Source organism: Scatophagus argus, chromosome 13, assembly GCF_020382885.2.
Source record: "Scatophagus argus isolate fScaArg1 chromosome 13, fScaArg1.pri, whole genome shotgun sequence".
Lineage (NCBI taxonomy): Eukaryota > Metazoa > Chordata > Actinopteri > Scatophagidae > Scatophagus > Scatophagus argus.
This window is the reverse complement of record NC_058505.1, coordinates 19,833,629-19,846,012: the sequence shown is the minus strand read 5'-3', so window position 1 is coordinate 19,846,012 and position 12,384 is coordinate 19,833,629. Positions and strand designations below refer to the sequence as shown.

The window sequence follows — 12,384 nt, the reverse complement described above, 5'->3', positions numbered from 1 at the left end:
GTAATCCGTTCAACTTAAAGCTCAGTAAAAGTTTCGCAACTTATTTTTGAAGCCTAAGATGTACCTATTCTTATATCACATTTGATGAAATAGTACATGTATGTTTAATGCACATTTGCAGAAATCACACTGACTGTGACACATTGACTTATCATGATCGTATCACAGTAGAACAGTCTGGCTCGAATGTCAAGAATGTTGGTAGGTAAACTGACTCAGCAGACATCCTTTCTTCCTAAAGGTGAAGATGTATTTACAGTACTCTCCATTGGACATGCGAGTCAGGCAAAATCAGACAAAGGAAATAGAATGGCATAAAATTCAGGAAATACTAGGCAGGCCCCTCCCAAGCGATAGTCTTAGAAGACAATGGGTCTGAACAAGGAGAAATAGTATGAGCAAAGAAACAAACAACTAAACAGTACTCAAACCTGCAACTTAATGAAAGTAATTGAAACTAATCTATCACTGTGTTTGTTTTAGCATACGCACACACTTTGATGGAAACTGTAACATAATGTGAACACCAACACACCCTGGATAGTGGGTGTGTAAATTATAACAAAGTGAACACAGGAAAAAATAGAATGATGTAATGTGTAAAATAAATTCTTAAAGGACAAATGGTGAGTAGAGAAAAGGTCTCCACCCTTTATCCACCCTTCTTACCTCTTTGCTCCTCATATGTTTCTGTTCCTTATGTTGGATGACTGAGATCTTCTGTCTCTTAATGGACCCCCCATTTTCTCCTTTCTCTTAACACCAGGCAGAAGAACTTTGCCCGAGGCATCGAGCAGCAGCTCCCAGATGGCATGGTGGTGGCATCAGTGCCAACAGAGGTTCAGTGCCAAGAGGAGCTATCGGACCCTGTGCCCGACCCAGAATACCTCACAGGTATGAAACCATATTTTGTAGTTCACTCTGCTGGCTCACAGCTGTGCAACAGTACTTCATCATCAACCTGTCACAAATACGCATTCCTCTAAAAAATGTTAATGGCTGCAGCTCAGCTCTCTAACAGTAACAGAAATGTGGCGCGGGACCCAGTTCCACCTTGCATCTGTGTGTAAATACACCATATAGACAAAAATATTGGGGCATTTGACATTACACCAACAGGGTCTTTAATGACGTTGCATTCTAAATGCATAGACAGCTCTGCTTTTTTAACTGCTAACTGCTGCAGTTATTTTCAAAGGTGCATACAGCTGGACAGAGGACAAACACAACCTCTGAGTCAAACTGAGACGAGTTTGATAACAGAAAATCCAGAGTTTCTTGATGGACGGATGACTTTGCCGTTGCTCGTTTTAGCTACTGGTAGAGACTTACTGCTAGCTTGGATAGTCGTGCAGCTAATGTAAGCAGTTCCTTTATCTGACTGAGCCAAACCAGGCAGGAAAACCACCTTGGTGCTGTATGTGCTGTTGTCAAATTGAACTCCGTCAGGTGTTGGTGCACCATGGTTGGCAAGATGTTTGAACATGCAATGGGCTGTGGTCACCTGGAGCTCCCAGTTAGGCAGAGTCAGACAACTTCCCAGAGATTTGTTAAACGTCTTCAGATTTGTGAAGACTTAAAATGTAATTTTAACATTTAACATTTTATCGTTAGTTTCTTAAGTCTCTAGTTTCATGCATTTGTTCTTTTCTGGACTTTGGTGGTTAGCTGCTGTCTTGTCATTCCTGTCAGAAGTGAAGAACAATGAAAGAGAAGGCAAGGAAACATTCATAACTTGGACTGCGTTCAGATCTGTCAAATTGCGGCCTTGTACTGCTGACCCACATTGCAGAGTTCATGCGGTATTGCTCTGTGTCAGCGTAGCACAATATTGTCAGACATCCACAAAACATATTGTCAGAAATCAAGCTGACCATTGGTCTTTAAGCACCTGAATTATTTAGTAGCCTTCCATAACAATTTACATGTCGCCCATCTGTACTCTCTCTTTTCTGTGAAGCCTGTTTTTCCTTTTACCTATAATTTTCATTAGATACTAAAGAATTTTCTGGCTGCTGTCATCCACAGGAAGCTCACACTCCATAGCTCGCCATTCAACTCAATAATGAACATGGAGGCAGAATAGGTTGAACATTAGAAAAACATTTTTTTTTCATTTTGGAAATGTGAGGATGGGTGGGTTGGGCCACAACTGTCAAGATTCATTAGTCAGTGGCATCGGAGACCATCTTCACTGTTCTCTTCATTACCAGCGCAGCACATGAACAGTACACAGCCGTCCTACATCAAACAGCTGCCATTAACATAGAAACAGGCAGGAAAAAAAGAAGATTGCTAAATATCAAGCGATTCCAGCAGAGGGCCAAATTTTGTATCCATCCCTCTGGATGCCTCATTATCCACCGAGTTTGACCTCACTTTGTTTTGCTTAGTTTTATGCTCTAAATGTTTGAAATCATGCAAAGCAATCATAGGTACGAGTGTTAGTTGGATAGAAAAAAAAAACAGCTTGAGAGAAAGTTGACTCACTCCATTTTGTCGGAAGCAAAAAGTAATATTTCTCTTGCTGCCATTGAAGCTGTAGAACATGCAGGAATTTTATGAAGAGCATACTTCTGTAATGGAGAGAATATCCTCCCGTGCTCTGCCTGCATAAGTAATAACTCCTTTCTTCATGTTTTGAGTGTGGTAGAGAGTACCACAATAGAGAGTATTAAATTAATAATTATATTTCAGCTTATTTCCTGGAAATGCCTCATTCAAGCAGTCTGCTGGCTGAGCTTATTCCAGGCACCTGTGTAACTGCTTCTGAGTGGCCTTACAGTGTAGAAAGCAACAAATTGCAGGATGGGTTTATTGCTTGCTGTTGATATAACAGCACAGATACAAGGCCAGTCAGGACAGCAATTTAAAACCTCACCAAGCGAGGTTACGTCCGAGGTGATAGACAATCAAATGACAAAGGAGCAGCAGTGGCTCCAACTGCTGTTTATTGGAAACTTCAGAAGATATTAAAACCATCTAATCTAAATGGATCTTCTGCTGTCATGTCCCTGAGCTGCTTTCCCCCCAGTCCCCTCCTGTCCCCCCTGTCCCCTCACACACACACACACACACACACACACACATCCCCTTTGAGCATAGCTCAAACCTTTTTTATCCCTGCATTGCCCCTGGGCTCGCAGTGCACATGGCCCAGAACAGAGACCAATGCAGCGGCTCTTCTCCACCTGTGCCTCTGTGGTTGGGCCTTTGCTGCAGCAGCCGTAGGCTCTCATTGAGGAGTAATTTCATGAATTGAGATATCATTTCAAAGCACCTGGCAGGGTGACATAGAAGCACACAGTGTACTCAGTGGCACAGTGGTGTGGGTTTCACTCTGTTCCCATCCAATGCCAGAAGTGACGCTTGAAACTGAACTGAAGGTACTATATGGTGGTCCAAAGAACAAGGAGGGGAAGATGTGACAGTCCAACATATGGAGAGATGAAATCTGCTCCACTACCTTCTGCTAGCTTCTAGCTTTTCTTTTTCTTTTTTTTTATTCTCCATATGAGGAGATAAATGACTACATCACTTGCAGTCTGTTTGTTGGTATTCACAAAAGCTACAGGTCCCATGAATTTTTCCAGGGAGGCAGCACAAATATTAAATAATATTATTATTTCTCCCTTGCTTCTTAGATCCACAACCTTTCTCTTCTTCTAGTTGTGATGTCTCTCTAGAAAACATAGCACATAGCCAGACAGCTGACCTCACTCTGTCAGGCTGGTGATTTTTAAAGCACAAAACTGTGTCCGAAAGATTTTTTTTCTGCTTTTTTTTCCTTTGTTCTCTTCTTGCTAAAACTTAGACGTGTGCTATTACCCCTCTCATGTGTATGTTAACTATCGAGCAAGAGCCATGAGATGATTAGTATAGCATAAAGACCGGAAGCAGGGGGACACAGTCAGTGTGTTGGAAGAAAATCTCTGAAATATCAACCTGTAAAGTTTCCTGAAAACACAAATATCGATCACTTTTCTTTTTAATGACCTGCACAAAATATTGTAGAGTGAGATTGCTTTCCCAAGTTGATTTTTCTTTTTATTAATTAAAAATTAATTAATTTAGCTTCATTACAAATGTCACTGTCATTTTGAATGACATTTTCTTACTTGATATCTTCTTTTCCCTCAGCTCCCCAAATGTGCTGTAAAACATAAAACAGACAACAAAGAATCATTATATTCATCAGAAACTTGAGGATTTTTGCATGAACTGATAATGCAGAAGGTTGAGTATTTCAAGTGAAGGTGAGACAGGAGGGAATGTTGCTTGACAAAAGAGGTTTCTCAAGGACTTTTGAAAACATCTCATGATCAACCTCAGCTGATCTCAGGGTTTGTTTATGTGTTTTTGTTTTGTTCTTTTTTTTCCTAGACATAAAAATGAAATTGAATCGAATCATTTTGTCAATTTGGTGCTCTTAAATTTGACTGAATTTTATTTCACATTAACTTCTCTGCAGTTCTGCTTGAACAAATATGTGGCACTTTTCCATCATGCCATGATCTCAGGTCATAGACTTTTGAAGGGGTCGGTAACAGCTGCAGCAGAGTAATGAATTTAGATCCAACTTCTGTAGGCAAATCATGGATTCAGTCTCTCACAATAGCTTCCTAAGACAGCTACAGTGTTGGGTGGCGTGAGGAAAGAAGGCACTGCCCTCGAGCTCTTTTATATTTGAGATGTTCCTCAATAAACTGACACAGTGTTCCACCGCCTTGTCAGGAATGATGCAAGTATCTTATAAATGCCTCATGAAAGCTGACAAGCATTCACTCAGTGCACTCAGTGGTGCTTCAGGCATAACAAATGTGTTACATAGGAGAGTTCATATTTTGGCCATTTTCTTATTTTTTTCTACAGAGAGTAAACAAAATAACAGAAAACAGCTTGCAATATTATGCAGTCAAGTAAAATGGGTCTGGAATACATGCTGCTGTACCTTTCATGTTCTGGTAGACGTCGCTCATTCTGTGTTGTTGAGTTATTTAATCACTGGTTATTTTTGTAGCTGAATGTTTTTCTGCTGTTGGCACAGTGTCGTGACTTTTCCCCTTTGCCACCTCACATAACTTTTCAGTGTGTGATTGATGCATCAGCCACAACACCAGTGTGTCCTGTTTGTACCTGAAACCTGCTTATGTTGTCTTGCCAATCGTGAGACTGTCACAGCTTACTTAAAACGATCATTTATATTGAGATCTGTATTACTCACCTGCCTGTTATGATTCACCCAGGTAGGGATATTAAATTTAAAGCCAATAAAATCACAGTTACAAAGGTATCTTCACAAGTCAGTCCGATTATTTTTTGCAAATGTCTCAAAAATGATAATGGAATGTGCCAAATGGAGGAAATGTACGTTAGCAGAATGATGAGAAGTTGTTACTCACCAGCACAGGCTGACATACTCATCATTTAATTAAATCACCCTGACAAAGCCCCAGCAAAGATTACATAAGCTGATTAGTAATTTCTAGCTTTTTTCCATAATGTTTGTTCATTTGTTATGTATCTCAAACTATTTATTGTTTATAATTATTGTTCTCTGTCTTATACCGCACAATCCCTGCATGTCATATGTCCAGTTTTGTTTGACTAAATGTATTTTCATCACAGGTATTACTAAAATTTAAGAGGAAAGCCAAACAAAATTGTTTGTCTTTAAAGCAACAATAAGTGATATGATTAGATTACCATTCAGTCATGTGACTGTGTATGTGAAAGTGATTGCTTGTGAAATTGTCATCCATCTCTACCTTAAACACTAGATTTTTATCGACTAGCTGGTTAACTTAGTGATTCTTTTAGCTCTTAAAGAGCTGCTAGTAGAGCAAAACAGCTCAGAGATGAGTTAATATTACACTTGCATTCATCAGGAGGCCAAAAACACAACTCTGTTTGAATTATAATTTTGCTCTGTGTGTGGCCAGGTGGTCAAAAATAAGTTTGTAAAGGTTCAGGTCAGTGGTTCTTAACCCTGCTCCTGTAAGGACTTGCAGTCTTGCTTATTTTTATTCTTTTCTTGCTCTCGACATCTCGATTACTTATATCGGATGTGTTTAACCAGTTAAGAACTGCAAGGTGATGATGTCAGATGGATGGAAAATACTAAATATGAGATTTGAGGCTTTTGCATTTTGTTCATTTCAAGAAATAGTAAATTATGTATGGGTTATACTGTCTCTTACTAGTGAAGAATGGGATTTGCAACAGTGGCAGCTAGCTAATTAGATGGATATAAATGAAGATCATTCACAGTGGTTGAAATGTGGACTTGTTTCTAGGGGGCACAGTGTGAGAAAGACTGAACTCAAGGAGGACCTACAGAAATGTTCTCACTTTGGTCCCCAAATTCCCAGTTATATCCCTGCCTACTTCCCTGCAACAGATGATGATGACCTTGCTAATTTCTTACTTTAATTTCAGTCTACTAAATCAGTCAACTAAACTGGGAGGAAGCCAGTTTCCTCAAAAAAGTGTTCAGTCCAGAAAGTTTTTGAAAGCCAGCTGGCAATCACTGAGCCACTGGTGCTGACCAAAAATCTTTCACCCTCTACATGTATATATTGTGGTCATTGTGTTCTACAGGATAGTAACAATCTTACTTATTGGCCCTTTAAGATAGATGGCCCATCAGACACTCATTGAATTTATTCTTATAAACATTTGCTACCTCTCAGCTGTAAGACAGCGAGTTGTGTGGAGGCTGAGGAAAAACTGGTTTCAGCTTGGAAATCTTGGCCAGAAAAGTGGTGGCACCATTCTCATGAAGTCACCTGGGGCATCTTCTTACTTTACTGCACATGTTCTCTTGGCCTCCATGTTTCCAATGAGTGCACAAACACAACCGTCCAACGTTGTGCTCTCAAACCCCAGCTAACTGGCTCGCCGCCACTTCCACTCGTCTCCTGGCAGGCCTTCAGATTATCGCTGTGCCTGCAGTTAATTGCAAGGCTCAGGTAATTGTCCGTGGGGTAGACAGACGTGCAGAGACAGGGTAGGCAAGAGGAACGTCTGTTGAGCCACGATGAGCGCACGCCATCCTTTCGTCACCTGCTAATTCGGCCAGGTTTGGTTGCCATGGTCAGTGTATTTGTCACAATGTCAGCACTCCTTGTTCCAGCCCTCTCTGGCCCTCGCAGGGGTGAAATCATTCATCTTTCTATTCATCTCCGGGCCTGGAAGCCATTCATCAAGAGGCCAGGGACCTCCATCAATTATTCCAATGGGAGAAAGAGTGAGGAAAGGGAGGCTTTTGAAAGGCAAATACATCTTGATTTAATTGGAAAGCAACTATGCTCAAAGCTGCTAAGCAGATTTCCCCTATGATGGAGCTTGAGAGATAATGGAGCAAAAGATGGACGACAGACAAAGAAAAATGAGGGAGAAAAAGAAACTGAAAAGAGTGAGAAAGACAAAAGGAAAGAGTGAAAATTTGCAGGATGAAAGACAGGAATCAAAGAACAAAAAACTAAAAGCTAACAAGCAACTCAACGACAGCCGTCTTTCTCTGCAATCTCCAGGCAGGGGTGAGTAAAGCTAGTACAAGGGAATCCATTGGTAAAGGTTAAAAGGGCAGCAGGGGGGCTTAACCCATTCTCATCCTCCACTAGCAGCCATATAATGACACTGCCTCTGCTATCTGTAGCACGCACATCACATCTGTGTCTTTGAATGGGTGTCTGTGCAGTGAAGTTCAGACAGATAAAACACAGCATCTCTGCTGCCAGAGGTGAAATAGTTGCCCCTGCCAGTCACTGTGGTTCTGCAGCAGATCGCCTGTCGTTTGTCATCAAAACCACGGATTTATGCTTATTGGTTTGGAGAAATCGCTGACACAAGAACTGAGGTGCTCAGAGGAGAAGTTTCAGAAGGGAGGGAGATCTAAAGAATGCTGCTCAGGGTTTTTTATTTGGAAGTTTACATATTTTGGGAGGTCTTTTTTTTGCTTTTTGCTTTTTTTTTTTTTTTTTTATGTGTGTCATTTTCTTATTTCCCCCGATGGGCAAATTAGGTTGTCATAGCAGTCCGGTATACCTGAATACAATAAAACACACTATGACATGAAATAGCGAGGTATGGTTAATGAGTTTACTGTTGGAAGTGATACAGAATCCATGGTGGGATCATTTAATGGACAAAGAAGGTTGTTGCCCTGCAGCTCTGACCCTTGGGATATCCCAAGTAAAGGTCTTCATTGGTTCAAAAATTTGTGCCTGAAGTTAAAAAGACCTGAAAATGTCTTGATCATGGTTGGGTCTCCTCAACTCCACAAGTATTACATGTAATTTTAAACATACTCTTGATCCACACTAATATAATGGAACTTGATCCAGACACAACTGACCATGTAAAATATGGAGCCAAACCTGTGAGTGTCCAGGGTTGGATCCCAGCTTTTACAATTCGGGTGGACCCGTGAAGATCTCAAGTTTTTTTTTTTTTTTTTGTTTTTTTTTTTGACTGCTTAGTAATTTGATTAACCCAATTTGATCTGTAATAAATACAATCATGCAATAAAACCTAAAATGTTCAAAAGTATTTTTGCCTATTCTCGAGCCCCTGTCATGTACAGGGGTTCTTTTTAATATTGATCATCATTACTTGCATGCTTTAGGCTCACTGGTTAGTTTTTGAGGATCTTAGCAACATGCTATGGGGGACTCAATAGGGCCCATAGATAATTTATGCAATGGGACCATTTAGGGGGTTAATGTGGTCTTACACTTACTACTATTAACAACCAGTTAAGAAATGACATATGTATCTGAAAGTGCTACACCTTTTACTTACATGCAGGAGACCAGAGGTTGTGCCCTGTCACAGACTTGCAGTGATTTTAAACCTTTTTATTAAGCAGATATTATTGCATATAATAATATATTATATTATATAATATTATTGCAGATATTGTGAAAAACAGGAATTTTAAATACATTTGCATTTGGAATTAAAAAAATCTAAAAGAAAATATAATTGAATGTTCTGTGGTTTTGCAGAACAAAATGATGAACAAAATGAAACACTAGTCATCCTTTTTTTTGAAAATCCTTGTCATTATCTTGTCTTTTCGTTGGTTTCTTGAATCTTTGCACCATAAAATTTTGTTAGCGTCACCTGATATGGGGTCTTTTGTACACGTTCATTCCCCAAAAAGCATGCAAAGCTCCCACATGATAACATGTTGATAAGAATACCTCAGGTTTGATTCAAACCACCAGGCAAGATTCACTTACTTGAAGTAAAATTTTTTTCTTTACTGACAAGATTTGCCTTCCTGTACTTCTGCTGATTACATCACAGAAGCATATTGCCACTGGCACATCTTTTTTTCCTGTGATTCACAGTGTGTGTGTGGTATGCATTTTTATGTGTGGTGGTGAAAGCAAAGTGGAGACTTTGAAGCTTTCATAATTTTTTACCATGTATCGCCATGAAATGTGAAATCTTGCCAACAAAGTTTGTAAATCTCATCTCTGATCGTCTTTCACACTGCCTTTCAGGCTATGAATATATAGAAACACACTTGAGCTGAAATGTATGAAATCACTGTTGGATGAACTTCAAACTTTTTCTATTAGAATTTGTCTTGACATTTATGCTGAAAGGTTAAGACACAAAGTTAAATGCCAATTGTTCCAAACTCAGCTCCTGTCCATTAATAATACATGGTTATTGGTCGGGATTGCAGTTTAGGGTAATGAATATCATTGCAATCAGTGCATTTTAATATTTAGAGCCTTGATTAGATTTGAATTGATCACACAGTCCTCTGGAAGTGAGCCTCTTTATTTATTTATTTTTTCTTTTCTTAGCCAGAGACGGACGGAAGTTTTCTGCATCAAGGTCATCCTTTATGTTAGTGTATTCCCTTTGTCTTGTCACATTCAACCTGGCCTCCCCTCAGGCTTTGCCCACAACCTCTCGGCACACTCCCAATGCTCCAGGCCTGTAGATATGTCAGTATCAAGATGGCACATAATCTATATTTTATAAGGCCTTGATATAATTGGTGGCAGTGAGGGAAGGTCATGCCTTCAGGGGCCTTCGTCTTTCCCCTAATGGTTTTCTGGACAAAAATCTTCAAACAACAGCCCTGTAGTCAAGATCTCGATTGGACACGAAGAGCCACTGACTGCTGTCACTGTTTTAAGGGGAATGGAGATGCAGGGTGTGCCAGAGCGCAGCAATTATTTAGCATGTATATACTTTGAAAAACATGCAGAGGCTACATGCAGAGGCTACAATTTATTCAGCACTGAGATACATTCTGACGCAAATTCTTGAGCAAAACAGAACTCATGGCTCGCAGAGCTGATTTGCAGTCGGGATCTGAGATATAGCCACTATATTTTGAGAGTTTTGGTCACATATAAGGTATTGAATGCAATTTTTTTTAGTCCTTTGATATAGATTTATTGAGTGAGAGTGAGACAGGGACTCTGTGAATGTGCCTGAATATGACACCAAACAAACCAAACCTTGTCTGTGAACATTCCCGTTTCACAACAACTCCCATGAAATACTTACTTAGGACTTTTGTTTGCACTGACAGAAAACATGCAACCTCTGGTAGAATCAGGGAAGAATTTTGCGCTGATGTGACTGGAAGAACAGTGCCTGCATAACTGCATACATTAAGGCAGTCTAACAGATTCCAAGATTAGAATATAAACATATGTTGTGGGCCACAGTGAGCAAAGGTTTACTGGAGGGTGGAGCATCTGTGCTAGTTGTATGTACACTGGAGTTTTGCCACAGAATAGTAGACTTTGCTATGACTGCTTTGATGACTTTATCCCCTTTAGTGTCCCTTAAAAAAAGCGATTAAGTCAGCTTTAAACTCACTGTTGTATCCCTGAGCATGTGTGCTGAATTGTCGTAAAGAAATCCAGTCTTACATTATTTGGGTAGTTGTGCCTTTACATATTTGTTTCATGACATATTTGGATGTAAATGTGTAGTGCAGTCAGAATGTGACTGTAATTTTAATTAATTATTGCATTCTGTGCATTTCCTCATGCAGTGTCATGCTGCTATAAATGGTTCACTGACATGTCACTCAAATGCGATTTGTTCTGCCTGTTGCATATGTAGTCCTCGCAGTAAGTCAGTCATATTTGCATTCTTCCAGACAGGTAAAATGAGTGACCAGCATACGTCTGTGTACAATTCTTTTGAGAGACATAGATTAAATTTATAAAGAAAAAAGAGGAAACATCCTCCGTAGTACCTGTATTGCCAATTCAGGCCAGATGGAGGATAAAGGATGAAATACCTTTATGATCCCGCGCAGAACAAGTCCCTTTATCAACAGCTGCTGTGCTGTGAGCTGTTCATCTTCGGAGGTTGGTGAAGGGCATCTGCAGCCCATCATTTCAACAGCTTTGTCATCACCTTCCTCCCCTCCATCCCTCTCCCTGCCCTGGGGGGAAAAGTAAATTAATGATGACGTACTGGCTCTTATACCTTTGTATAGTGTCTTTGTGTTTCCCTTCAGTTTGATCTGCCAGTCCCAACATGACTACAGTATAGTCAAAGACATAAACACAATATTTCACACATGCAAAATCACTACAAAGCGCTGTGGCCATCACAACTCCACTGTTCTGTGCTCTGACCCGTTGATGTTACTGCACTTTAGCCACACTTCCGTGCCAAGGGGGTTGCAACAGAACAGCTCTTCCTGTCACTTCACTGTCTGCACTGGACTAGTTTTATGCTTTGTCAGTCTCCATGGGTCTCTTTTCCTAAGTGCTTCTCCTGCTCCTCCACTCTCTCTCTGTTTCTCTGTCAACCTCTGTTTTCAGTGTGTTGATGTTATTCAGTATTAAATGAACTTCAACATGACTAGATAATTATATATGCACATGAAACATACAAGTCAGACTTTAATGTAATGCACAGCATGGAAACTAGATATATTACAGATGTGCTTGTCCTGTGGATAGCCATGGCATCATTTTTCTGTACAACAAAGCTGAATAATATCATTCTATTATTTATTGAGTGGTGCTTGTTTATGAAAGGAAGAAAAAACGAGATGGGTAAATCTTGTTCAGCTGACTTGAAAATTGCTGAAGACTGTTACATCATTTGTTATTTTTATTTATTTCTCATCCAGGCTTTTGACATTCTCACACTGAAAAAAGGGGGAAAAAGTATTGCATAAGGCAGTATTTTCAGGGAATATTTTCTTGCTTTATGCAAAAGCCAATTAATTATTCTTATAGCAGCTTGGGGAATACAAGCCTCTTTCCTACTAAATTGTTCAAGCAACTATAGGGCTGCAGGAGCTAAACTCCGGAGCTAAACTAGAAGCTTAAAGTCACTGTTGCCAGCCCTGTCTCATATTGTCTCATACAAATTTAT

At 39.9% G+C, this 12,384-nt stretch overlaps 1 protein-coding gene across 6 annotated transcripts in view; it reads left to right on the top strand.

Annotated features, from left to right (window-relative positions):
• The window catches only part of astn1 (astrotactin 1), a 356,774-nt gene that overhangs the window by 182,336 nt on the left and 162,054 nt on the right, over positions 1-12,384 (top strand). For all 6 annotated transcript variants that reach the window (XM_046409632.1, XM_046409630.1, XM_046409633.1 and 3 more), the window contains one exon: positions 767-894. In XM_046409632.1, the coding sequence (XP_046265588.1) occupies positions 767-894 (128 nt within the window). The remainder of the gene's footprint in view (positions 1-766; positions 895-12,384) is intronic.